This window comes from Hyperoodon ampullatus (genome assembly GCF_949752795.1).
Source record: "Hyperoodon ampullatus genome assembly, chromosome: 7".
Lineage (NCBI taxonomy): Eukaryota > Metazoa > Chordata > Mammalia > Artiodactyla > Ziphiidae > Hyperoodon > Hyperoodon ampullatus.
In genome coordinates, this window is record NC_136920.1 from 3,106,160 (window position 1) to 3,133,706 (window position 27,547).

At 55.9% G+C, this 27,547-nt stretch overlaps 1 protein-coding gene across 2 annotated transcripts; it reads right to left on the bottom strand.

The window, feature by feature from the left end:
* Window positions 1-1,080: 1,080 nt before the first annotated feature.
* On the bottom strand, window positions 1,081-27,525 carry DEAF1 (DEAF1 transcription factor; the record flags this gene model as incomplete). 2 transcript variants are annotated; one of them, XM_079709197.1, is made up of 12 exons in its annotated part: window positions 1,081-1,499; window positions 7,657-7,746; window positions 14,541-14,788; window positions 16,448-16,576; window positions 16,923-17,051; window positions 17,805-17,931; window positions 21,433-21,498; window positions 22,382-22,521; window positions 23,037-23,183; window positions 23,472-23,601; window positions 24,984-25,081; window positions 27,237-27,525. In XM_079709197.1, the coding sequence occupies 12 exons, from the start codon at window positions 27,523-27,525 to the stop codon at window positions 1,395-1,397; spliced, it is 1,698 nt and encodes a 565-aa protein (XP_079565323.1). In that variant the 3' UTR covers window positions 1,081-1,394. The 2 variants fall into 2 exon arrangements, with proteins under 2 accessions (XP_079565323.1, XP_079565324.1); XM_079709198.1 differs by lacking the exons at window positions 17,805-17,931; window positions 22,382-22,521 and having other exon boundaries at window positions 7,657-7,782; window positions 16,923-17,068; window positions 21,450-21,498.
* Between the last annotated feature and the right edge of the window lie 22 nt (window positions 27,526-27,547).

Sequence of the window (27,547 nt, forward strand, 5' to 3'; positions counted from 1 at the left end):
AAACGATACACTTTGGAAAACTGCCCCCAACACGTGCAGTCCTCAGGCTTCTACTTTAAGGAGAAGGGGAGGGGAAGCCACCCTGACCCCAGGAAACCCTCCCCCAGGACAGCTTCCCTGCAGGGCCTGGTCCCAAGGCTGCCGAATCTGCTCACAGGGAGGCTGCTGCCTGGAGCTGGACGCCAGGGAGGGACCTGGAAGCCTTGCCCTGTGGGCGCTGCCCACCTAAGTCACCATTTTATCCTTTTCAGGTTTGGGGGGGGTTCTTCTGGGGGTGCAGCCCCTTCTGCTGAGGCCGACTTGGCCCCCACCCCCAGTTCTCACTTCCCACCACCTTCATGCTGTGCAAACCCCAGGGGCCGGGCCTGGCCTTCCCCAAGGTGGTGGAGAGGCGGGACGACAAAACAAATAAAACCCCAATAAGCCCACTTAGTCCACAGAGGCCGATGGAATGGAGGCAGAGGGGCTTCTGGGGGGCAGGTCCTCCCCCACCTGGAGCCAGGCTGGGCGCGGGGGGACGGGCGTGGGCGCCACCCCCTCGGCTCACCGGGGAGCGTGTGGCCCAAAAGGCAAGTCTCTGTGTGCTATGAAGAACCTTCTGGAAGCAGGAGCCGGGAGGTGTGGGGCCAGAGGTGTGAACGAGATGCAACAGTGAGGCGAGCGTCGGGGTCAAAGTCCATCTCTCAGTGCACAGAAGACGGGGCACCGCAGGCTTTCCTGGAACCCGGCTTGGGGACAGGCTGGGCAGGGCACCGGGAAGGGCAGGAACGAGGCCCCCAGCCCGCGAGAGCTGGGCCAGGATAGACGGGTGCAGGCAGGAGCCACCCTGGGCGGGTACCCAGGGGTCCCGGGCGCGCTCTGTGCAAAGCGAAGGTGGCACGTCCAGACGCCGAGCCGTCCCTGAGACTGGACGGCGGCTCGGCCTTCCCGGCTGGCAGCTCTGGGGCCCCAGCTCCTGGGCAGCAGGTGCCGGCCTCCCATCCCGCCGGGCTGGGCCCCGTCCGGTCTCGGCTTCCGAACTTCACGATCGGGCCCCCGGACCTCGGGGAGGTCGGAGCTTGGAGTCACCAGTCCGCGTGGGGCAGGGGCGCCAACTTTACTGACAGACACATGTATGTACACGCGTGTTACAGAACACGACACACCCGTAGGGAAGACCGGACGCTCATGATCCAAAGGATAAAAAAAAGCACCGCGAGCAGGCATCGAGGGCCCAGGCTGCGTCCACCGGCCGCCCTGGAGAGGCCCGCGCCCCCCGCCCCCCTTCGGGGCTTGGCGGCAGGAGGGCGCCGGTCACACGACGTCCACTCATAACTTGGCCAGCAAGTTCCTCCTTGTCCTCAGCGCCCCCCGTCCTCGAGGGTCCTTCCCGGCCACAGAGGCCCCGCGAGCCCTCACACGGTGACTTTCTCGATCACACCCTCGGCGACATGGACATCGTCCCCCTGCACGGTGACAGCTGCCGACTGACCACACATGTGCTGGTGGTCCTTCCAGTCCTGAAAGGAAGGACAGACTCCGTGTTACGGTTCAGAGTGAGAAGGCTGTGCCCGGGAGTGGGTCTGCACGTGCTGAGCAGCCAGCCCTCCAGGGCAGGGGGCTCCCAGCCTCGCCCACCCTCCTGTTTAGGGACCCACTCCAAAGGCAAATACCCAGGATGACCCTTGAGACACATCCACGCTCTGATCCTGCTGCCTCCTCCCTGGGATCTAAACGAAAACGCTCACACCTGCAGAGGAATACTTGTCTCTGATGTTGCTGCCCCACCGTATTACTTATCATCGCAGAAGTGAAAACACTGAGCGGGAGCCAGCCACGTGTCCACAGAGGGGCTGGGAAGCCGCGGCCCCCAGGGAGGTTGGGGAGGACGTCCACCCCACCCCCCGCAACGCCCCCCGTCAGGGTGGGAGCTGCCGTCGCCGGTTCACAGGTGGGAAATGGAGCCGAACTTGGCCTGGAGCAGGGCTCGCTCTGGGGGCCCGACGGGGCGTGGTTAGTGGAGACACGGACCCCAAGACGCATGGAGAGGTTAGGGTTTGGTGAGCCATGACAAGACTTGAATGAACATCACACACACTCGGAAGCACAGAGACCAGCGGTGACCCCCGGAGGGCAGGGTTCCAGCTGCCTATCTTCGTGCTGTCCTATGTCTTCCAAATTTTCTACGAGTGTTGCCTTATTTTTATAATAAAAAAGTAAAATTTCAAATAATTACAGGCATACCTCAGAGACATTGCGGGTTCAGTTCCAGAATAAAGCAAATGTAGTAATAAAGCAAGTCACACAAGATTTCAGGTTTCCCGGGGCTTATACAGATCACGTTTACACTACACTGTAGTCTATTAAGTGTGTGACTGTACGAACCTAATTCAAAGACACTCTATTCCTAAAAATGCTAACCATCACCTGACCAGGCAGGGTTGCCGCACACCTTTAATTTGTAAAAACGCAACATCTGAGAAGCGCAATAAAACAAGGTCTGCCTGTATATCAAAAGAATAAATTTTTTTAAATTTATTTTTTATTGAAGTTTAGTTGATTTACAGTGTTGTGTTAACTTCTGCCGTACAGCAAAGTGATTCAGTTATATACACATATTTTTTCTTTTTCACATTATTTTCCATTATGGTTTATCACAGGATATTGAATATAGTTCCCCATGCTATACATTAGGACCTTGTCGTTTATCCATCCTATGTATAATAGTTTGCATCTGCTAATCCCAATCCATCCCTCCCCTACCCCGCTCCCTCTTGGCAACCACAAGTCTGTTCTCTATGTCTGTGAGTCTGTTTCTGTTTTGTAAATAATTTCATTTGTGTCATATTTTAGATTCCACATATAAGTGATATATGGTATTTGTCTTTCTCTTTCTGACTTACTTCACTCAGAATGCTAATCTCTAGGTCCATCCATGTTGCTGCAAATGGCATTATTTCATTCTTTTTTATGGCTGAGTAGTATTCCATTGTATGTATGTACCACATCTTCTTTATCCATTCCTCTGTTGATGCACATTTAGGTTGCTTCCATGTCTTGCCAACTGTAAACAGTGCTGCTATGAGCACTGGGGTGCATGTATCTTTTCGAATTAGAGTTTTCTCTGGATAAATGCCCAGGAGTGGGATTGTTGGATCAAATGGCAACTCTATTTTTAGTTTAGTAAGGAACCTCCATGCTGCTCTCCATAGTGGCTGCACCAATTTACATTCCCACCAACAGTGTAAGAAGGTCCCCTTTTCTCCACACCCTCTCCAGCACCTGTTATTTTTAGACTCAAAAGAATAAATTTTTTTTTTTTGCGGTACGCGGGCCTCTCACCGTTGTGGCCTCTCCCATTGTGGAGCACAGGCTCCAGACGCGCAGGCTCAGCGGCCATGGCTCACGGGCCCAGCCGCTCCGCGGCATGTGGGATCCTCCCGGACCGGGGCACGAACCCGTGTCCCCTGCATCAGCAGGCGGACTCCCAACCACTGCGCCACCAGGGAAGCCCAAGAATAAATTTTTAATTTGTAAATTACCTGACTATGTAGATTACCTGACTCTGTAAGTCTATACAGTATTTAAAACTTCATGTGTGCTGGGCTCAAGTCCACGGTGTTTCACACCACACCTAAAAATTAACTCAAGATGGGTCATAAATCTAAAAATAAGAGCTTAAAGGGAGCTCCCTGGTGGTCCAGTGGTTAGGATCCGGCACTTTCATTGCCATGGCCAAGGTTCAATCCCTGGTTGCTGAACTGAGATCCTGCAAGCTACGCTACGTGGCCGAAAAAAAAAAAAAAAAAAAGAGCTAAAATTATAAATGTTTTAGAGGAGAAGAGGAGATTTTCCTAACCTTGAGTCACGCAAAAGTTCTGAGATATGACACCAAGAGCGTGATCTCCATCAAAAATGTTTTTTTTTTTTTAATAAACTGGACTTCTTGGGACTTCCCTAGTGGTTAGGACTCCATGCTTCCACTGCAGGGGGCCTGGGTTTGATCCCCAGTCAGGAACTAAGATCCCATAAGCCTTATGGCACGGCCAAAAATAAAAAATAATAGATAATAAAAATTTTTTAAAAGTAAACTGGACTTCATCAAAATTAAAAAAACTTTTGCCCTTAAAATGACACTATTAAGAAATAAAGAGACAAGTCACAGACTGGGGGAAAATACTTGGAAATCACGTATCTGATAAAGGACTTGTATCCAGAATATACACAGACATCTCCACACTCAATAAGAAGAGAAACGATCCCATTTAAAAACGGGCAAAAGATTTGAATAGACACTTCCCCCAAAAAGATATACAACGCCCAATAAGCACACACAACGATGCTCAACATCTTTAGACATCAGGGAGATGCAGACTAAACGCATTGATGTCGCTTCACACCCGGTAGCAGGGCTACGACCAGAAAGCAAGAGCAAGCACTGTGGACGTGGTGGACCCGCCACCGGCGGGGTGGTGCAGTCACTTCGGAGAAGTTGGGAAGTTTCTTACTAAGGTTAAACACAAGTTTACCATGTGACTCAGCAAACCCATGGACGCACGTAGCCAAGACAAACAAAACCTTGTCTCCACCCTGGAGCTCGCTCGTGAGTGTTCACGACAGTCACATGGCGGGAACCACTCAGATGTCCATTGGCTGAGGATGGGATGGAGGGCAAGACGAGGTCCAGCCACACCGTGGACGCTACTCAGGCTCCACGTGGATGAACCTTTTGAAAACACGCTGGTCAGAGGAAGCCAGATGCGGGAGACCACATGTTATACGACTCCTGCTACGTGAAATGTCCAGAAGAGGCAAATCTACAGAGAAAGAGATTCGTGGTTGCCAGTGGCTGGGGTGTGGGCCCGAGGGGGCTTTTGGGGGTGATGGAAAGTTCTAAAACCGAATCGTCATGTTTGCACAAATGCAAACTTACTAAAAACCACTGAATCGTGCCCTCAAAATTAGTGGATTTTATGGTATGTAAATTCTACCTCGATGAAGATGTAAAACACACACACACACACACACCTCACGTGGGATTTGGAAAGAAAAGAAAGTCGGCACGTAAAAGCCAAAGCAACTCATGGCCCTCGTCCAACTGTAAGAAGGTGAGTAACATTAACTACCTTTCCAGGTCTTTGGGGAGCACACAGAATTCTGGGGAGCACAGTGGGCGGGCCCAGAAGCTGCACTGTCGGCACCACCATTTATTACGAGGAGCCTGGGGCTTAAGTGTCTTCAGGTCCTACCGAGTGTTCATGATGGCTCCCACGTGAAAATTACGGTTTTTGAACTGCACTGTACACTGATTTTTGTAAATACTGGGTTGGCCAAAGAGTTTGTTTTTTTCCATAAGATGGCTCTAGTAGCGTTTAATTGTCTTTACCTTCACTTGAAACAATTTTGTTAGACTGTATTGTGGCAGCTGTCATATCAGCATGCATTTTAAAAAAGTTATCGAAATTGGTGAAATTTTGTGTAGCCATTTTAATATTGAAGAAAAAAAGCAACATTTTCAGCATATTATTCTTTACTATTTCAAGAAAGGTAAAAACGCAGCTGAAACCCCCCAAAAAAAGACTTGTGCAGTGCACGGAGAAGGTGCTGTAACTGATCAAATGTGTCAAAAGTGGTTTGCGAAGTTTCGTGCTGGAGATTTCTCGCTGGACGATGTTCCACGGTCAGGTAGACCAGTTGAAGTTGAAAGCGATCAGATCGAAACAATAATTGAGAACAATCAACGTTATACCATGCAGGAGATAGCCGACATACTCAAAATATCCGTATCAAGCCTTGAAAATCATTTGCATCAGCTTGGTTCTGTTCATCGCTTTGATGTCTGGGTTCCACATAAGTTAAGCGAAAAAAACCTTCTTGACTGTATTTCTGCATGCGATTCTCTACCTAAATGTAATGGAAATGTTCCATTTTTAAAACAAATTGTGACAGGCAATGAAAAGTGGATACTGTACGATAATGTGGAACAGAAGAGATCGTGGGGCAAGCGAAATGAACCACCACCAACCACACTAAAGGCCGGTCTTCATCCAAAGAAGGTGATGTGTATATGGTGGGAGTGGAAGGGAGTCCTCTATTATGAGCTCCTTCTGGAAAACCAAACGATTAATTCCAACAAGTACTGCTCCCAATCAGACCAACTGAAAGCAGCACTTGACAAAAAGTGTCTGGAATGAGTCAACAGAAAATGCATCATCTTCCATCAGTGACGCAAGACCACATGTTTCTTTGATGACAAGGCAAAAACTGTTACAGCTTGGTTGGGAAGTTCTGATTCATCCGCTATATTCACCACACATTGCCCCTTCGGATTTCCATTGATTTTGGTCTTTACAAAATTATCTTAATGGAAAAAATTTCAATTCCCTGGAAGACTGTGAAAGGCACCTGGAACAGCTCTTTGCTCAAAAAGATAAAAGTTTTGGGAAGATGGAATTATGAAGTTGCCTGAAAAATGGCAGAAGGTAGTGGAACAAAACGGTGAATACGTTGTTCAACAAAGTTGTTGGGAAAAATGAAAAATGTGTCTTTTCTTTTTACTTCAAAACCGAAGGAACTTTGTGGCCAACCCAATAAAACCAAAGCCTATGCCTTTATCAGGGCAGCGTGTCACAGGAGCACAAACCTAACACAATCAACGGAAGAAATGGAGTCTTTGTCAACAAGGTTATACCTGAAATATAACCGCCCAATTCACCAAGAGAGGTTCCAAGACTGCAGCTTGCATTTAGACAAAACGTTATCTGGCTAAAACGACTCCATCAAGAAATAAAGCCACGAATCTTCCTCTGATGGTTCGAAGTCAGGGAAGAGTCACCGATCAGCCGCCCTCTCGGATCACGAGCCAGCAGGAGCCCGTCCACCCGGCCGGCTGCTCCTGGCTGCCTGGGCTCCTCCCAGCGTCCCCAAGCGCAGCAGGCGTGTGGGCCCTCTCCTCAGCACACAAGCCATAGGTGACACAAGGGAAAGCAGACCTGCGGGGCTCTTTCCCAAGTCTCCCGCCCCGGGAACGGGCCAGGGCTCAGGAGCGTAGCTGGGAGCCCCTGGACACGCTTTCCACGCTGTGCTGACCCCTGCAGCCCCCTGGGAAGCCCTGAGACGCAGAGGAGGAAGATGCCACGTCCCACACACCCTGGTCTTGGGGGTCATTCCTGCCCACCTCCCACCCGAGGACATCTGAGGACGGGGCGCTTTGGGAAGCCGCCAGGCACAGGGTCCCCTGCACGGCAGAGGCTGTGTCCGCAGATGCAGCTCCAAGTCACAGGCACCAGGGATGGGATTTTTTATTATTTGTCCACCCGGCAAGTTACCTTTTTTAATCATGGAAAGTTTCTAAGAGGAGAGGATAACCCCACAGGCCCCAGTCAACGGCTCGGCCCCTCACTCTGAGTAAGGGTGAGAAAAGTGATAAAAACCTGAACTAGCAACTGCTACTCCAGAATACTCTTTAATCTTCTCAGAATCAGAGGTCTACATGTACAACCACGCTGACTTTCAGGGTCTATGACGAGGCGTCCAAGGCTGGGGAGCACTGACCGTGACAAGGTCAAGGCCGTGGGGGAGCAGTGGCCTCCATGGCCATGGCCATGGCCTGTGTGGCTGCCTCGGGGCTTTGCCGGAGCCCAGGGACAATGCAGAGGTGACATGGGGGGGGCCTACCTTGCGCTGGCAGAAGGTGGAGCAGTAGTTGACCTTGTGGCAGCCGGTGCACTCGCTCAGGGCCTCCCGGCCGCAGTTGACACAGAACTGCTGCAAGAGGGCACAGGTGTCAGTCGTGGGGACAGGCTGACCCGCGTCCCCGCCCCCCGCTGCCCAGACGCGGGGTGGGCACCTGCTGAGCGGGAAGCAGGGCTCCGGATCACACCGATGCGCCAACCTTGCTCCAAATACCAGGGGATTTCATTGCCACCAAGTACGTGTAGGAAACCAAACTGAGGAAGGCCAGGATTCTCAGTTGTCAGGATCGTCTCCTGAGCGGTCAGGCCCTGCAGTCCCCCAGCCAGACCCTCATCCACAGCCCAGGCGCCCCCGGCCCAGCCACGCGGCTCCATTAGGTGGGTCTTCTGTGTGTCTTCCCCACAAGACGCGAAGGAGCCTCTCCTTCTAACCAGCCAGGGAGGGGGACTCCGGTGGCACCGCCAGCGCTGGTGTATGCAGCCGTGACCCGCGCTGTCCGGCGCACCTGGCTGCACTGACTGCAGGCCAGGCCCCTGCTCCCAGCCGGCGGGTGAGTGTGTGACTTGCACACCCATGAGCCACACCAGACGCCCGTTCATCACACCACTGACCGCCTCCCACCGCTACCCCCGAGAGTATATGCAAAGCAGCAAACTGCTTCTTGGTTCCTGTTCTGGATTGCAGCTCCTTTCTCTGCCCAGCGCTGACTGACATGCTCCACCCCGAACCCTCGCCACCCGCCTCACTTGCTTCAGGAAACACGCACATTACGGGGACTCTGAGATACTACTAAGTTAGCTTGTCCCCTGTCTCTACTTTAAAGAACAAAATACTTACAGAAAAAAACCGAAGTCTGTAACCACACATAGAAATTCCTCCAGGGAGAGCAAAGGTCTCACAGTTAGTGAGAGCAGAGGTGTGGCTGCCCGTGAGGCTCGGGGACCCCACGGACCCTCCTGCCTCTCAGCTTGGAAGTCCTCAGGGAAGCGGCCTCGTGTCACACCCTGTCCCCCGCAAGCCCGCAAGCCCCGCTCACCTGGACCTGCCATGTTGGTGCTCCTGGCACCAGCACAGTTCTTGGAAAACAGCAACCACTCAATAAATACCTCTTAACTGCATCAAAAGCCTGTGTCGTGAGCAGACCTTGTGGGGCGGGAGCCGCTCTTGGGCGGCAAGTACTTCCGACCCCGGGCTCCCAACACATCCCCTTGGGAATTACTTCTTAACCCAAGCTAACTGGGGGCAGGAGATCCAGCTCAGACATGCCGGCTGACACACAGATGGAGACGGACGGGCACAGAGCCCTCGGGCTGTGTCTGCACACACCGATTACAACCCACACGGCTCCGTGCTGCCGGCCGAGAGGGCCCAGATCTTGGTTCCTAAGAGCATTCGTTCTCCAATAAAGGAACCAGGCTCCCTGGAGAAATGGCCGATTCCAGGGCTGGGGCGGGGAACCCCCAAGGTGGGCCTGGAGCATCTTCTAGCACCAGAAAGGAGGGAGGTGCTCTGAGGGGCACGTAAGGGACGCGGGAGCCGACTGAGAGCTCCAGCTGTCAAAGCCAAACCAGATGAGCAAAACAAGTAACACGGGTGCCATGAGCCCATCTTCATACAAACAAAGGTATAAACAAATGTACAAGAGACAGATTCCCCACGGAGAAGAATTCTGGAACTATTCCTAGATCACCCCTGTCCAGGACGGGGACCCCCACCCAGGGTGACTAGGGGAGGAAAAGGGGAGATCACTTCACAGATGGAAACCCCCGATCTGCCCCAAGTGCGCATGCTGGGCCTTGGGCCCTAGGGCCCAGGAGTGAGATGAGTCTGTGAGGGGGGCCGGGGGCTTATAAGAAGAGACAAACCAGAGACCTCCCCCGACCCTGGCACGGCCAGGAGGCACGTCTGCAGCCTGGAAGAGGTGTCACCGGACCGACCCGCGGGCACCGGCTCTCTTCCGGCGCTGAGAACAGCGTCTGCGGTGCAGCCAGAGGCGCTGCCCAGACCGCCTGCCGCTGCTACTCTTCGGGCCACAATTCCCTCTTGAAAAGGAAGTTGGGAAGATCATCGAAGGTCTGAGAAGGAGCCGGGAGACATGAACACAGGCCAGAGCACAGAGATGGGGCCCAGAGTGCACGCGTTCCCCCAGCCAGGGGCCGTGGCAGGTGGCCCAGTGCCCTGCAGCCATGTGGCTGGCTTGTGCTGGACACAGAGTCCTTGACGGGAAGGGCGTCTGGTCTTCCGCCCTGTTGAATCTCTGCTGAGCTAACTATATACACACAACACAAATGCCCCATGGTTACAACTGGCAAAATCTCCTTAATAGTTCAGCAGGGCTAAAACTTGATTTTTCAAGAAATTCCACATAAAACGTCCAAGCAGGCAGCCCTGCTTCCCTCCCTGGGCTGCGAGCACCTGTGCCCTCACAGGGAGCCAAGGAGGGAGGGTCCAGCCTCCTCCTCGGGGTCCCGAGGTCTCACTCGTCCAGTCCTCCCCACCAAACCCCAGCACGCTAAGGAGGATGCTGTGGACAGGATTCTCCAGAAGAGTTCTCCGGGGCAGCACTCCCCCAACCATCCAGCTGGGGGGCTCCGTCTCACCCTGACGACATCAGGGTGTCCAGCAGCCCCTCCACAACAGCTACCGGTGTTCCCCACCTGGCCTCCTGGCTCATCGTCCCCCAGGCCCCGCCGGCCGCTTCTCACTGCCGTCACCTGCTTCAGGGACACGTTTTGCATCCCCTCACTCACACGTGACTCAGGTCAGGGCCTCTCAGCCCCCCGAGCCCCCTGAAGCCCCCGGAGGATCCTGGGGAACAAGTTCTCCGAGGAGTCCAGTTCCCAAGAACCCAGCGTCCAGGTGCTGTGGTCATCACGGGCCACAGGGATCAGACACATTGCCCGTTACGAAGGGTAAACACACAGGGTGCACAAGGTGGTCAACCCACGTCTGCAAGCAACTTAACCAGGTCACCCGAGGAGCCTCGTGACCCCGGCACACACAAAAGGACACTAGCGTCCACCCACCGGTGGTACCCGGACAGGACGGATGCCTAGCTTCCCCTCGCCATGTGATCAGCTTACAGGAAAACTATTGGAGGACACGTCACACCTATAGCTCCGGAGAGAGAACAAACACACCTGTAAGAGCTCCAGCCATTTTCAAAGCTCAGGATGCGGGGACGTGTCGGATGCCTTGGCGGGGGAGGTGGGCTCAAGCCCCTCCCTAAAGGCTGAGCATCCTTCCGCCAAACAGGATTTTAAGGATAAAAGGATTTCACGTTGCATTTCTTTCTTAGAAATTCATAAAATTACAAATGAAATGCAAAGCCCAACCTTTCACGGTGGGGACCTCAGCGATCCGGCTGCGGCAGATGCTCCTGGCTGACCCGACGGACACGCAGGTCAGCACGTGTCCCACGTGGGTCGAGGGGGAAGTTCTGCACAACAGGAATTCAGCTTCTGGACCCTTAAATGTGGGATGAGCGTGGCCATGACTGTGGACTATTGCTACGTGAAAAACAAAACCCACGCAGCTGACTCAACACGGTGCCCTGAAAGTAACCTCGGGACCGACCAGGTGGAAACGCCTCGCTCCGTCTTTTTCATGCCACCTGTCTTTGGAGAATTTTCACAGAGGGGAAGAGATGTGTTTAATTTACTTGTAATTTTATTCTGTGAAAGAAAGGTCCACAAAAATTAATGAAAAATGTAAAACGGAAAGTTAAACCGTTTTCCCGTTGTACTTCCCTGCTGGGATGAGGGTCGGCTTCCTGTGCTGTCGGCGCCACCCCAGACCCGAGCCACCCGCCCGCCCGCCGTCCAGCCGGCCTGACGTGGGGGACACAGTGGTCTCCCCCACTTCCATAGTCTCGGCAAGGGGGCATCCTCGCCAACCCTCGGGGGAAGTGAGGGTCGCCCCCCCCCGCCGTGCTCATCAGGGACAGGTGGTGGTGAGGCCGTGGGCACGGCACACACGGTGGTGGACGCAGGATGGGCAGCCGCCCTGGCAAACAGTCTGGCGGCTCCTCAGAAAGTGAGCCCTGAGCCACCGTGGGACCCAGCGGTTCTGCTCCCAGGTACACACCCAAGAGAAGTGACAACACATGTCCACACAAACAGCTGTGCAAAAATGTTCAGGGCACTGTTCACGACAGCCAAAAAGTAGAAACAACCCAAATGTCCACCAATGGTTGAGTGAAGAAACATATGGTGTGACAACTAATATTTAGCCATAAAAAGGAATGAAATTCTGACCCAGGCTACAACATGGATGGACCTTGAAAACACTCTGCTCAGTGAAAGAAGCCAGACACAAAAGGCCACATGTTGTGTGATTCCGTTTCGAAGAAACATCCAGAACTGGCAAAGCCACAGAGACAGAAAACAGGTTGGTGCAGCTGGGGCCTGGGGGTGGCGGGGAATGACGGCTAACGGGTCCGGGGCTGCTTTGGGAAGTGATCTGGGATCAGACGGCGGTGATGGCTGTAGAAGTTAGTGAACAAACTACTGGACTGTGCACCTTAAAGGTGTGAATTCCACAGTATGTGAACCATATTTCAACGAAGAAAAAAATGCCCTTTCGTTATGCATACTGGGGATTTTTCTAATGTATATGATCAGAAACATGAACATATGAGTGCAGTTTGTGATTAAGACGCTGGTTATAACTGCAAAAACCAGATACAATTAAGTATTTTAAAAACAGGACTAGTAAAATGTTTACAAACATGAAACATGCAGAAATTAAATTTTTAAAAAATTGGTTGCCAAGCAGGAGACCACTTTTGCTCCGCATGTGCAGCCTCCAAAACCAAACAGAATGAAGGAACGGTTGCCGTTCTGGTGACCAGAGCAGCCTGTAGGGCTGACCCTCCCAGACAGTGACCACTGAGCACAAGACACAGTGATCTGAAGGCTTGAAAGCAACTAAAGGAAGCAGGAATGGGGGTGGGTGGGTACTGAACCCCGGGGAGGGGCGGGGAGAAAGGCCCAGGCAGGTGGGGCAGGAATGGGGGGGTGGATCCAACCCTGGGGTTGGGGAGGTCCTCGAAGGTGGGGCAGGAATGTGGTGGGGTGGATCCAATCCCGAGGGGGAGGGGGAGGGGAACGACCCCCGGCACGTGGGGCAGCTTTTCCCTCAGGGCCTCCCCACCAGGTGTGTGCGGCCACAGCAAGGGGCCGTGGTCACCTGGGCTGGGGGGCGGGCAGAGGGCTGAGGATGGAGCTGCCAGATGGCTGGAAACCAAGGGAGACCCGAGACCGGCACAGATGGCCACAGGCACTTGCTGCCCCCAGGCAGCCAGCACGGAGCTGAGCCAACAGAAATAGCAGCCCAGAAGGCGGCGCTGAGCAGGGACCTTGGTGTCCCCACCCCCGCCCCAGAAGGGCCTGCATTCCCGCACGTGAGGGGGCAGCAATGCCGCCCCCTCCGCCCGCCCAGACCAGGACTAGAGATGTGACGGGTGGAGGTAACCGAGACAGACCCCCCATCACACAACAAAGTTCAGGAGACCAGCCAGGAGCTCAGCTGCTTCTGAGAACCGAGTCCAGCACTTTTCAGGGGAAGAGAAAGAATCCAACAGAATTCAGAGCTTCTGCCATGAATAACCCAGAAGGTCCAACAAACAGTCAGAATGACTGGAATGTGAAGGAAGGAACAGAGCTTCCACAGTCACGAGGAAAGGAGTGAACAGAAGCAGATCCTGAGCTGACCCGAAGGTCAGGATCAGGCAAGATATTAAAGAGGCGACCATGCTGAGCGGCTAGCGGGGGCGCAGCGGAGTAAAGGCAGCTCCATGAAAGACGCACGTAGACTTTCAATCCACTGCCTCTTGGCGACGAGAGCCGCCCTACTTAAGATCCAGCAAGCCAGGTGTCGCGGCCAAAAAAAAAGGAAAACTGCACCTGAAAAGCTCTTCTTTCCCTTTACCTATAAAAAGTAGTACTGGGCTTCCCTGGTGGCGCAGTGGTTGAGAGTCCGCCTCCCAATGCAGGGGACGCGGGTTCGTGCCCTGGTCTGGGAGGATCCTGCATGCCGCGGAGCGGCTGGGCCCGTGGGCCATGGCCGCTGAGCCTGTGCTCCACAACGGGAGAGGCCACAGCAGTGAGAGGCCCGCGTACCGCAAAAAAAAAAAAGTAGTACTAACTGAAATTCTTTTTCTTATACAGATTTTGTGGAAATAAACCTACATTCAACTCACCTACAAACCAAAGTGACACTGAAGACGCATCACTGTCCGTTCTCCCGCCTCCAGCCGCCCCCAAGAGGGCTTGGGTACCGAGCAGCCCGGCCCACCCTCCTCCAGCCCCAGGTGAGCCCTGGGCAGTGAGGACACACCTCCTCTCGGCACCTGCCCCGCGTCACCTGGAAGACTGCATCCCGAGAGGCGCCACAGGGCTGAGGGACCCTGTGCTGCAGGAGACGCTCTGGGCTTCCTGAGCCACGGGGACCTCGTCGGCAGCGAAATACCTGTGACGGCGCCTCTGGGGCTGAGAAGCCAGTCCCCGCAGGGCCGAGATGCGGGCACCGAGCTGGGTGCCTGGAGGGGCTGGTGACCACAAGACACACACCTGCTCTGATCTCTGCCCCAAAGACACACCAGAGGACGCTCCTCCAGATTTGGTAACACACGAGACCCGTTTCCCCGGGAGGAGGATGGCCTGACAGGGTGAGTGACATCTACAACAGGCGGGCACTCAAACACAACGGCTGGTGTGTGTGAGGGACAAAAACGCCCGACAGGTAACGGTGGCCACTTGTCTATCAGAGAAGCTTCACTTGTACGTGGGCCTCCGGATCCCCCTGCCCAGGAAGGTGGGTGGGCTCTGCAGGTGGCCACCATAGACCCGCTGCGCAAATGGTACCTCTTTCCGCTCTGCATCCGCCTGGACTCTGGCCTGGGCCGCGGCGGCTTCTCGGTAGGAGCTGGCCTGCTTGGCCTGTTCAAACAACGTCTTCAGCTGCTGCGCAGTGCTGAGCAAGGAATTGACCATCTCCTCCAGGTACAGCCAGTTCCGCTGTTCCGACATATCCAGCCCGTTGACCACAGCGGGAGACACGGCTTTGGTGGGGGTGGAGGGCGGCACCGCCAGGGCGGGCAAGGATGTCAACACTAGCGTGTGGAAAGCAAAACACAACAAGAACTTAACCCGTCTCCTGGCTTCGAGGTGCCTCCGCACGCTCATCAAATGTGGGAAAGTAGGGTGGCGAACAGATGACACCCACGGCCCCGCCTTCAAGCCGCCCGTCCATGGACGACACAACAGCTGCAGGTGAGGTGACCACGGAGCTTGTGCAGAGCCAGTGGGGGTGGGGTGGGGGCTGTTACATCACATAAAAAGTAAAGCAGACGGAAGAACTAAAACCTCCTGGTTTCGTTTCTGCTCACACAGAAAGCCTTCAGGGATGTCTGTGGTCCCCAGGGGGCTGATGAGAGATGCAGGAGACAAGGTCCCCTTAGCTGGAGAAGAAAGTCATGGAGGCGGGAGGGAACCTCAAAGGGACGCTGTTCTGGACGGGAAGTGGAGACTGGCACACGCGGACACGCAAGGGTTCCCCGCCCCTGTCCCGGGGGGCCTGGGGGCAGAGACACCCAGGCTGTGCTGCTGAATGTCTAACATCCTCCCAGAGAAGAAGCCCTGACTGTAGCGTCGGCCGAGTCCTTGGTGTAAAAGCCCCACCAAGGCCCATTTCCAGCCCCCAGCGAGAGGCCACTGGACACAGGCTGCAGGAGACACACGGGAGCTGGACGAGCGACGCCTGCCCCCTCGGCCATGGCCAGACCTTGCTGTGAACCCTGCCCCGCCCCCGCAAGGGCACGGCCCTGGGGCCGGACATAAGGAAACGGGCAGCGTGACAGGGTGGACAGAGGACGCAGCAGCCGCTCTAGGGGACCCCGCCAGCCAAATCAGGGACCATCCCAATACAAATCATCCCAGCAACAGGTTGCAGAGCCCTGAATGAAACAGGAAGCCACACGTCCACGCTGAAACAAGCTAAGAAACAAGTAAGCAGACGGGGGACGAGTAGCCCAGGCCTCGCAGCCCTGCTCAGGGCACGGCCGACCACATGGGGCGGACACTCCCCATCCAGGCCCCGCCCAGACCCCGCAGTCAGCAGGGCCGCAGCCCGGCCAGGAGGCTCACCAGGCCTGGGGCCAGGGTCTGAGGCAAGGTGTGGGGAAGAGGCAGAACGGAGGCGAGCTTTAAGGGTGGGAGGGGTGTCACAGCAAGAGGAGAGAGCGGTGAGACAAGCAAAGGAGAAGGAGAAGGGGCGTTTTCTAGAACTCGGGGCAAGTTTCTATCTTGCTGTCTGGTCTCTGGCGGAAACTGTGAAAAACACAAAGGTCCACCAGCTGGGATTACGATGCTCCCTGTAAAACAGTGTCCTGACATAGAAATGTGTCCAAAACGTGCCGTCAGTGACAAACCGCTCAAAATGCACACGCGGGGCGATGTCCCCGTTAAGCTTCAGGCGGGGCGAGTCGCAGACATGCACACACCCTCTCACCTGAGGCCACCCGGATGAGCGTCCTCACGGGACAGACCCCAGGCACAGTGTCCTGGTCAGAGCCTGGCCGAATCTCAGGCTCTGCAGGTCACAGGTCGCTACGTGAGCAGCCTCACCCCACACAGAAACGAGCGGCAGCTTCCAGTGAAACCTGCTTTACAAACACAGGCCTGAAGCCCCACACCCCACTTCACCTAGGAAGCCTTTCAGAAAGATGATTCTGCACATGACGGCCACTGGCGGAGAATTCTTCCACACTGACCTATTTTGGGATGAGATGTTGGCAACGCGGCCTCCGGAAACGGTGCGATCTGACAGCTGTCCTGATACCCTGGGTAGTGGGGCTCCGGGTGGCCAACCCTGCATGGGGGCTGCACGCCTGCTTCTTGTACTGTCAGGGGAGAGGGACACGATGGCGTGAGACCCAGCTGTGCTGCACGTCCAACAGGGCAGCTCCTGAGCCGCGGAAGTGGAGGACGTGAACTGTCAGAGGGACAGTATTTGGGATGTTCTGGGTGAAATAAAACACAGTACAAAAGCCAGCCTCCACTGTTCCCTTTCACTTTCCGGAGGCGGCTACCAGAGCATTCCACATGCACATGGGGCATTTCTGCCCCCCGGCGCCCGTCTAGGCTCCGTGAGCAGCCTCACCTTCTCAGGCCCTGGTCCCGCCGCCCCTGCCTGTGGGGGTCCAGCGACCCCCTGGGGCCGCATTGCCAGGTGCTGAGACAACTCGCCTGTGGCTCCCGCGAAGACGTCGCCCTGGGCCGGACTCTCCGAGATGACCGCGGTGGCCTCCACGGTGGACGCCCGGTCGAAGGTCAACGCGCCAGAGGTAGTGATCTGTCCTGAGGGGGTCACGGTGACTGGAAAAGCAGGAGAGCTGTCACTGCGTGCTGGGCCCACGGGGCACATCGCTGAAAAACCCAGGGGCCAGGGCGGGATGCGCGGGGGCCACAGCAGCGCCCACCGGCCCACAGCCACCTCTGCAGGGGTGGTGCCTGGGCGGGGCCAGAGACGCCCACCCCAGCAGACGCAGCTCCTGCTGTGTGTCCTGAGCACCTGGATGTACTGTCCCGTCAGAAAGCAAGAGATAAAATTTAAAGGAACGTAAGAAGGACTTCGTAGTCTGAATTAAGAGAAAGGTTTTCGTCAAAGTTGAAGAGAAAACACAGCGGTGCCCCCGGCATTCTGGGGGCTCTGCCTCCGCCTGCCGACCAGCCCCAAGGACACGGGGCGCCTCCCCTGCAGGAGCCGTCAGGCTGCTGACAGCCCCTAGCGACTGGGCGCCTCCCAGGCCTCTCCCACCACCGCAGCCCCACTCGCCTCGCGGTTTCAGAAGCAGGTGCCTCCCCCCACCTCGCCCTCCCTACACGTGCCCCAGCCGCGCCTGCCCCGGGGCGGCAAGACCTCGGAGGGCCTGGGGGCGGCGCGGACTGAGACCCAGGCCTCCAGTCGCGAAGTGAAGTCCGTGCCGAGGACAGGCCGGGACCGAAGAGGCCAGGGAACCCCCGTGAGCAGCAGCCATGCTGCTTTTGACCCAGACCCCTCGGCCACACATGTGAGCGGGACATGCTAAGAGCATGTCGCGTGACGACAGCTGCTTCACTGTGACTCACAGGTGGTGGCGGCTGCGGCGGGAAGCAGGGTGATGTTCTTGGGGGTGTCCTTCTTGACGGGTGTGGCAGGCAGCTCGTTCTCCTTCTTGCGCCTCTTGTAGGGGACGAAGAGCCTGACAGGCCCGCTCTGGGGGAGGGGGGCGGGAGGAAAAGTGGGATGTGTGGAAACGCCACCCAGGACTGTCCTCCAACAGCGACCTGCCTGGAGACGTGCCCAGACTGCGGCCAGAAGACGGAACCGCGCAAAGCTCCCTTAGCTCCCTTTAGGCCCCAAACGGCTTAAAGTAACAGAAAAGGTACTTTCAGAGAGAACGTGTGAGTAACAGCGCTTCCAACAGGAGAGTAATATCAACACCAAATTTTTAGGAATTCCCGGAAGACAGAAAGCAAGTGGGGAGCAGGGGGCGCCCCGCAGACCCTGAGGCCCCGACACGCGGGAGGAGAGAACCTTGACGGAGCAGAAACAGCAGGAAAACGTGAAGGTCAGGGGAGCCTCCCAGCTCACGCCCAAGACCCCTGCGGGCTCGCTGGCCCTTCCTGCTGCCCATTCAAACCTGCTGTGGACCCGTGAGTGAGCTTCTGTCCTACGCGCCAACCCCAGAATGTCCACCGGGCTCTCCCCAGTGGCTCCTCCCTTTACTGATTTTCTCCACGTGTTGAGCCGTTGCCGTCACCTTCTAGGCTAAACTGTGTCCTCAGGGCCACCTGTGAGGCCCTGACCATCAGGGTGGCCGTATTTGGAGTGAGGAGGCAGCGGGGGTCTGGAGGGTAGGGCCCTGACCCGCCGGGGTTAGTGCCCTTGTAGGAGCAGCTGTGTAAGCGAGAGCTTACAAGCCAGGAGGAGTCCCGCCAGGCACAAACCAGCACCTTGACCTGGGCTGCCTGCCTCCACAACTGTGAGAAAGTCAACGCCTGCTCCTGAAGTGCCCTGGCCTCCTGCCCAGCCCCCGCAGACTGAGACCCGTGCTGACAACCCTTTGACGTGTCTCCTTCAGCCCCGAAGACATAGAGGCTTCATGGAAGTCTCATCTGCTGCCCCCATGATGGGCAGTGCCTGCCGCCTGCTGCTTTTCTTCTGTGTGGTTCACATACCCCTGGCCCTTTACATGACTCACAATTTTTGTTGAAACTGGACATTTCAGGCGCTGTACTGAGTGGCTGTGCAGATGACTCCCCCTCCCTCCAGGGCCTCCTGGCTGCAGTCCTGGACAAAGTCTCTCTCACCACAGTGTGGCCCTGCTGGCCTCCAGGCGGCAGTGACCAAGCTACCGCACCAGCTGTTGGGCTCAGCCGACTGCTCTACCCTTTGCAAACTGCTCCACTGTCAGATCCAGTCACACGAGGCTCCTGTACTGGGGGGCTTTTAGGACAAGCCTTTGAGGAGGCTCCTCAGGGTGGTCACTGTCCCGTGGGAGGTTTAGCTGGCTGCCCTCCTGCATTGCCGGCCTCCTCCCCACGGGCTGCCCTGGAGCAGGGCAGAAACGGCACTCAGTCCATCAGCCCTGCTCGCCGAGCTGCTTGGTCTTCTCGGCTGGCCTCAGCTGCGTGGACCTCCACCCTAGGGGCAAGCGGGGCCAGGACGATGGAGCTTCCCTAGGCCGAGCTGGAGGGACGCCGGGAGTGGCAGGGTCTGACTCGACTGCCAGACTCACAAGATTTTCCTGGATAAATGTTTCTTTTTTTGTTGTATGCCCCCAGGACAATCTCCAGAGACCTTAAGTGGTTGCTTTTTATCATTTTCACCAGTTAGGGTTACTTATTGGGGGAGTGGGTCCCTGGAGCCCCGCACAGCACCACTCCTGAAGCAGGAGCCACAATGTTTCAATTTGATGAAGTCTGACCTATGAGTTTTCATTTCATGGATTGTGCCTTTGGTTCCATGTCTAAGAAATCCCTGGTCTAACCCTAGATCACAAAGATTTTCTTCTACAAATTGTAGTTTAGTTTTGGACACATTTGGCTGTATGATCCATCTTGAATTCGTGTGTATATAAAGCGTGATGTTTAGGTCAAGGGTCACTTCTACGCCTGTGAGTGTCCGACTGTTCCCACACCTGCAGGTCTGTGTGTGGACAGTGGGTCTGCTCCTAGATCGATGGGTACCCCTCCGCCAAACACGGTCTTGACCGTGGAAACAATACAGCAAGTCTGAAAGTCAAGTGCTGTGATTCCTCCAGTTGTAGTCTTCGTCCTCAAAACTGTGTTGCTACCCATTTCCTCTGCCTTTTGATACGAGTCTTAGAATCAACTTGTTGATGTCTACAAGATCCTGCCGGGGCTCTGAAGAGGCCTGTGTTAAACCCACAGACCAGTGTGGGGAGAAGGACGTCTTCACTGCATCAAGGCCTCCAGCCCGCGGGTCCACGTCTTCTCGGAGTTCTCTTGCTGGCAGTTTCTAGCTTCAGTACACACGTTCCATACATGTGCCTTCAGGTGACACCTGAGGGTTTCGGCGTTTGGAGTGACCGTAAACAACCCTACCAGGTACTCCATGCTTCCCGATGGGGGTGACCCCCCACTCTGCTCCTCCTACCCCTGGAAGATCTCCAAGGATGTCACTTACCAGTCTTCCCAAGCAAACTTTAAAAGTATCTTATTCTCACACAAATATCCTACTGGTCATTCTACTAGACTCATGTGTGATCTACACACGAACTAGACAATTTTAGAATATTTGGTTTTCCCACTCAACAACATCTCTCCAATTAAGTTTTCTTCCATAGCTGCTGCTAATTAACCAGGTGAGTAATCAAAATTAAAAAAAGAAATCTCATCATGCAGCTTCCTACTTAATTTTAAGACATTTAAAAATAATATTCAACAATAGGAACATTGAAACAAAACTGGTAGTTCACACATAAGTTAGTATCACACTTTGAAAGCTATACAGCAACATACGTTAAAACTAATGCAAATATCCCTTTTCTTTAAACAGTTAAGAATTTAGGATAAGAAAAGACTTCAAAAGACATTAAAAGTTCTCTATATAAATCAGCTCAGTGTAGTATTTTTTATGACGTGATGTTAAAAATGAAAAACATAAAACAGCGCATATATACTTGTCGTCACCACAAAAAAAAAGTACGGTTAAGACAATGACATTATAGGGGCTTCCCTGGCGGCGCAGTGGTTAAAGAATCCACCTGCCAATGCAGTGGACACAGGTTCCATCCCTGGTCCAGGAAGAGCCCACATGCCACGGAGCAACTAAGCCCCTATACCACAACTACTGAGTCTGCGCTCTAGAGCCCACGAGCCACAACTACTGAAGCCTGAGTACCTAGAGCCCGTGCTCTGCAACAAGAGAAGCCACCGCAATGAGAAGCTTGCACACCACAATGAAGAGTAGCCCCCGTTCGCCGCAACTAGAGAAAGCCTGCGCGCAGCAACAAAGACCCAACACAGCCAAAAATAAATAAATGAATAGATTTATATAAAAAAAAAAAAGACGGTGACATTATAGGAGCTTTCCATCATTTAAGGAAGTTTCCCTTAACGTCCTTTGAGCAGCCCCAGGGCCCACCTGAGGCCTCACTCATCAGACTAATGTTCAAAAACCAGAATTTGAGGGAGAAACTAAGCTGGAAGCAGCCCTGAGAGGAGCTGAGGGGAGCAGGGGCCCACTCACCAGGGTCATGTCATCACAGCAGGCGGCACAGGTGCAGGAGGCGGCATGAGGGTTTAGGATCCCATCCTGAAGTTTAAAAAGTACCGCGACATGTGAGAAAGTCGGCTCTGAAGTGAGTCAACAGCCCCAGATCTCAACCAGTTTCACCCCGATCGCCCTGTGAAGGTAAAATCCCACCATTTCCAGAACCTTCTCTCTTGTACACGTCTCTGCTGGTGGCAGCATCTATCTCTCCCCTGCCAGGGAGTGTAGGTGTGATTTCTCTATCAACCTCCTAGAGCTAAACCGGAAACAGCAATGAGGAGCCCTCTCCTCTCATGGATGAGCTCAAGGAGAGAGAAGTTAGGTGTCTTTTAAAAAGTCACGGGCAGGGCTTCCCTGGTGGCACAGTGGTTGAGAGTCCACCTGCCGATGCAGGGGACACGGGTTCATGACCCGGTCTGGGAGGATCCCACATGCCGCGGAGCGGCTGGGCCCGTGAGCCATGGCCGCTGAGACTGCGTGTCCGGAGCCTGTGCTCCGCAGCGGGAGAGGCCACAGCAGTGAGAGGCCCGCGTACCGCAAAAAAAAAAAAAAGTCACGGGCAGAGTTACTCAGTTTTCCTCGGTCTCCCCCATGTATACGTGCTATTAAACTTCCATTTGATTTTCTCCTGTTAATAAACAAACAAAAGTCACACAAAATCAAACGGAAGCTGTTACGTTACCTCATCCACTCCTCACAACAAGGTGTGGAGCAAACGCCCCCAACATCCCATTTGGAACATCAGGAAGCAGATGGAAAGGTGATGTAACTTGCCCCAGGTCACACAGCAAGTGAGCGGGGGACTCGAACCCCATCTGATTCCAGCCTGTGAGCCCTGGAAAGCCCTGCGGCCGATGTCCCAGGAGGCGGGCCAGCGGCTTGCGGCTCTGAGCAGGGAGGGTGGGGAAGCGCGGCACCTGGGTACCTGGATGAGGCACTGCAGCGGCCGCCCCGCATAGCGGATGCTTCTCTTCCAGTCTTTGCTGCTGGCCCTTCCTGCCATGGCTTCAAACTCGGTAGGACTGTACCAGTTCTCCCCCTGCTTAATGCAGCGCCCCCGGCCTCCTGAAAGGACGAAGCCACCCGCTGTAGTTCCCGCTGACATTGGGCCAGGCCCATCTCCCCTCCCGCCCACTCCCCCTCGGCGTCCCGGGCCTGCCTGCTCTCAGCCACTCCCTCGGCGCCCCACAGTGAGCCCACATCTGCAGGCAGCGCTTCCCACCGCATGCCTGAGCTCCAACCTGCTGAACACGGTCACCGCACACTCCATCACATCCCACACGGAGCTCATGACCTCTTCCCACTTGCAGAGCCTTCTACCTACGGGTCACCCAGCTGACCGAGGACCTTAGGAAACATGGTCCAGCCCTGCCCCCACCACGGGCCACCCCATTCCTCAACCTGCCCGTTTGCTTAACTAGTTTATGAGTCCTTACGACCATCCTTGGCCCCAACTTACAGTGGGGGATGCAAAAGGAAGGCGATCCTTGAAACAAAATAAGCAGCAGCCTGGGCCCACCCCACGTGAGCCCACCTGGGCCCACTCTGTGCCCACCTGGGCCCACCCCACATGCGCCCACCTGAGCCGAGCCTGCTCTTATACAAGGTGCCACTGATGTTCCGACAGCGCACAGGCAGCTCACTGTCGTACACCGATGGGTCCCAGTTGTACTTAGTTCCACCTTTCTCTTGGCCAGGAGCCAGAGGAGTCGGAGGAGACTGAGGGCCTTGAGCAAAGAAAGCATCATGAACATGAGAGACCCTGAACGCACCCCGAATAACAGAAAGGCACAAAAAAACATCTTGATTCTAACAGGTTCTTCCCCCAGCTCAGCAGCATCACCCCCTGTAACTCTGGGCAACTCTTCTGTTGTCTGAAAAAATCCACTTTTTATACTTCAACTAAATAGTATTTGAAATGTGAAATTCACCACAAGATGAAGTTCACCCCCAGGATAAACTCCACCAGCTCTCAGAGCGTTTTGCCCCCGAGGCCTGGAGCGGGAGGGCAGTACCGGGGGTGAGAGGGGCAGCGGGTGCCTTCAGCCCGGCGGTCTCCACGATGCTCCCGTCTGTGTGCACGACGATCAGCGTGGCCTTCTCGGTGTTCAGACTGTCCCCGATCTGAAGAGCTGTCCTGCCCGACTGGAGGAAAGAACACCAGTAGTCTCAAGTGACAGCGGCTGGAGCACACCTGCACGCCGGGATGTGGTCCTACAGAGAGGTGCCAGCTGACACCGCCACCGGGGGGCCCACCATGCCTCATGTCGCCTAGGCGACACTAGGTCTGCATGGCTCTGAGCAAATGTTCACATGGCTTGTCTAAGTGAAGGGATAAATGTGTTCCTGGAACAGGAAATGCCCTCCCGTCTGCCTGGGCAGCCTCTGAGGTTGCGGGCCTCAGGGGAGGGTTTCCGAGAGGCCAAGTTCATAACCACAGCCAAGGCCCAGTGCAGGACCCTTCTAACGCCCGAGCCCACCCAGACATGGGGCCTCCCAAGCCATGCTGCTTACATGCCTCTCCACTGGGGCTGGATGCTGCTGTGACCGCGCCTGCCTCCTCTGGGCCAGCCAGATGCCCCTTTCCTATCCCTGCGGGCACTGAGCCCACCCCAACTGTCCATAGGCGCACGGTCACGGCCTCACTCAGACAGCCCTGGAGTGGACTAGAGACCCCGGCGCACCCCGTCCACACCAAGGCCTGGGACACTCTCATGCTTTCACGCTGAGAGGATGAAACTAAGACAAAGGCCTTTTCTTACATCTGAAAATGTGGCCTTCAAACCAGGGGAGGTGAGTAGAAGTTTATCGTGGGATTGCGGGCCCTCCACCCGGCGTGCACATGCACACACCTGGCCTGCTCTCACAGACCTGCAGGGTCAATGCCTCAGTAAGGGCATCTACACTGCTTGCGTCTGAATCACTGAATTCGTACAGCTCTCGACCGGAAAAACAGAATGCTTTGTGTTCATTCGAGAACCACAAAGTATTTTTCTCATGAAGGTGTGTGAGACACGTAGATACTTGAGACCCCCCCTCCTTGTCAGTTTCCAGAAGGATCACAGTAGTTTCTGGGTCTTCTTGTCCTCAGAGCCTGCTGACTTGGGGCCGCCCCTAACTCCCCAACCCTCTGGCTCCAGCCCCTCCTAGAAAACGAGAACGTGACAGTCTGCTGTCAGGCAGGACACCAGCTAGAGGCACCAAGTCACTGCCTGGCTATCAGCCTGTGCGCATCCTGATACCATAAGAAATAAACCAAGACTCTTAAATCTGCACCCCTGAGCCCTTCACCAACCTGCTGCCCTTACACTCAGGAGCAACAGTTTTCTGTCTGTCACTATCTCAGTAACAACCACTTTGCTTTCAGGTGTACAGCGTCCCAGGTGCGTGATCCAGGCTAAAAGGAAACCATGCGATCTCCCCTCCCTTCCCCTCCCCTCCCCAGGCAGTCGGCATAGGGCAGGCTCAGGGTCTCTGGGGGACGAGCCACCTCCCTCGGGGCCGGAAGCGCTCCCATGGCGGCTTACCAGCACGTGGCCCGAGAGCGAGGCGGCGTTCGCCACCGACGTGGTGAAGACGTTGTCCGCCGAGGCGCCCACGTTGGCCACTGTCACAGTGGTCACCTCTGCAACACAGGAGCCTGACTCAGGGCCCAGCCAGAGGCCACTGGGGATAGAGCGAGGGTGGGGGGCAGCCCACGGTGGATCCAGGTCAGGTACCTGAGCTACCGTGGGAGGCCTCACGCTGTACACGAAACGCCCGGCCAACGTTTCTAGACCAGTCTGAATGACCTGGTCCTTCCAAGGACAAGAGGCCACCTCTCCCTCCCCACAGAGCCTGCCACGCACAGTGAAAACCACAGGGCACGCCCGCCCTCACGCACCCACTGAGCCGGCCACGGCTCTGCCCTGGCATCTCGCTCCCTTCTAGTTAAAACCATACCCCAAAGAGGCCCCTAAAATCCTAGAGTTCCCTCCCTTCCGGGTGGGATCCTCCTGGCCCCTCTCCTGCAGGTCAGCGCAGGAAGGCTCATGTCTATCCCTCCCTCCCCTTCCTTCACCCCCACCTGCCACGGACCTCTTCCTCCTGAAAAGCGGCAGACCTGCCTGTGCCCACCCCACGCGCCCCCCAATTCTAAGCCCGGCCCCTCCCAGCAGCGTCTGTACACGGGGGCGCCGCCGCGCCCCGCCCCCCGTGCTCCCCCCACTGCCCATGGCCCACTCCTGACGGGCTGCCCTGGACAGCCCTCCTTTGATGCTCCCCCAGCCACCAGGGGTGGCGCTGCCTTCCAGAATGTCCCAAGCCTAGAGCGCCTGTGGCCTGCGGGAGGTGCTCAAACTGACCGAGAGTCCTGCACATTCCATCAGCCCGAGCTCACTAAACTGCTCTAAAAACACCTGCTCCCCATCTGTCCCCTCCACCATGTCCCAGGGAGCCGCGGGCCGAGGGGTCTGAACACAAGCTCAGGTCTAAAGAGCTCGCCAGCAGCCCAGGAGGCAGCCTCAAGCCAGCAACGTGTCCTGCTGAGTTACAGAAACCCGGGAATCACCTGACCTTGGTAATTCACAACCAACAAGTTTTAACATACTGGAAAAACACAAGGATAAAACTGCGGGAAAGAAACACTGTGATGTCAGTACGTGTCTCCAATGTTGCCACATATAGCATCACATTCCCTTTCTGCATTCAGAAAAACACGTGCAAAAACAACACAAACCTGAAGAAAAACCTCACCATCCAAAATCTCAACTTTAAACCAGAGTTTAGCAACAAAAATGGAATCCTTTAAGGGCCACAAAGCCTTCTTTCCCTGCCTTTTGCGAGGATCCCGGACAGACCACAGGCACGGGGGCAGTGAGGGAACTGGCTGCAGGCCCCACGCAGCTCCTCCGGGGCCAGATAAACCGGAGCACTGGGTGGGGAGGCCGCTGTCCAGTTCTGAGAGCCATGAAACTCCCTAGGGGAGAAGAGCCTTAGGATGCTCCCCAGGGGTTCCAGTGCCCAGCTCTGCCGGCCACACGGGAGCCCAAGTGGGAGGGAACAATGCTTAGGAAAGTCTCTACCTCCTTCTGAACGGTGCCCAGGGGAGACACAACCTCTAAAGGGCGCTTTGGGGCGTGGCTCACGAACCTTGAAAATGAGAATGTTCTGTGAGGCAAGAACAAAAGTGTGGGCCAGCAGCCCGGGTGGTCCCCGAGGAAGGGAAGATCCGTAAAGGAAATGGGGGCCCCGCGGACAGGCCAGAGGGGACTGCCCCCAAAGGCTGCGGGCCCTCCCAGACTAAGTGAGATGCCTTGCTCCCCGGGGCTAAGGTCACACCTGAGCAGGCCCTCAGGATTCTGGGTGACCAGATGCTCCCAACCCCGGGCTCCTCCAGGACAGGACCCGTGTCTGACCCCTGTGTCACCAGCTCCCAGGACAGAGGAGGAGAGGACACACAAGGCACGAGGCAGGTGCTGAGAAGGTTCTGGAAGTAGCGCAGAGCATTGAAAGGAAGGAAAGGAGTTCAGGGAGCAAGTATGCTGCAGGGCAGGGCCAGGATGCTCCCATGGGGCAGGTGTGCAGGGACCACACGGCACACGAGGTAGGTGCGAGGCATGTGCTGGGGGAGGATGGGTGTGCCAGTCAGCCAGGCGTGGGCAGGGCAGGTGGGCGTGGAGGACAAGTGTGAGGAGCAGGTGCGCGCGGAGCAGGTGCTGGCAGGTCGTGCGGGAGTGTGCGGGGCAGGTGTGGGGCAGGTGCGGACAGGTGTGCGGGAACCGCGGGCGGGCGGCACTTGCCTGCGAAGGCGGCGGCCGCGGCGGCCTCGTCGGGGCCGGGCAGGGCCTCGGCGCCCATGTCCATGTGCCCGGGCTCGGCGGCCATCACCGCCACGGCCGTCACCCGCCGCGTCTCGCGCTCCGCCTCCGAGTCTCCGTCCTCCTCCGAGTCCTCGTCCCTGCTGAGCACCGGCTCCTCCGCCTCGCCTCCCGCCGCGGCCGCGGCCGCCGCCGCCACAGCGGCCGCGGCCGCCACCGCCGCCGCCTCGGCCAGGCCCAGCTGCTTGGCGGCCGAGTCCGAGTCCTCCATCCGGACTCCGCCGAGCCCGCCC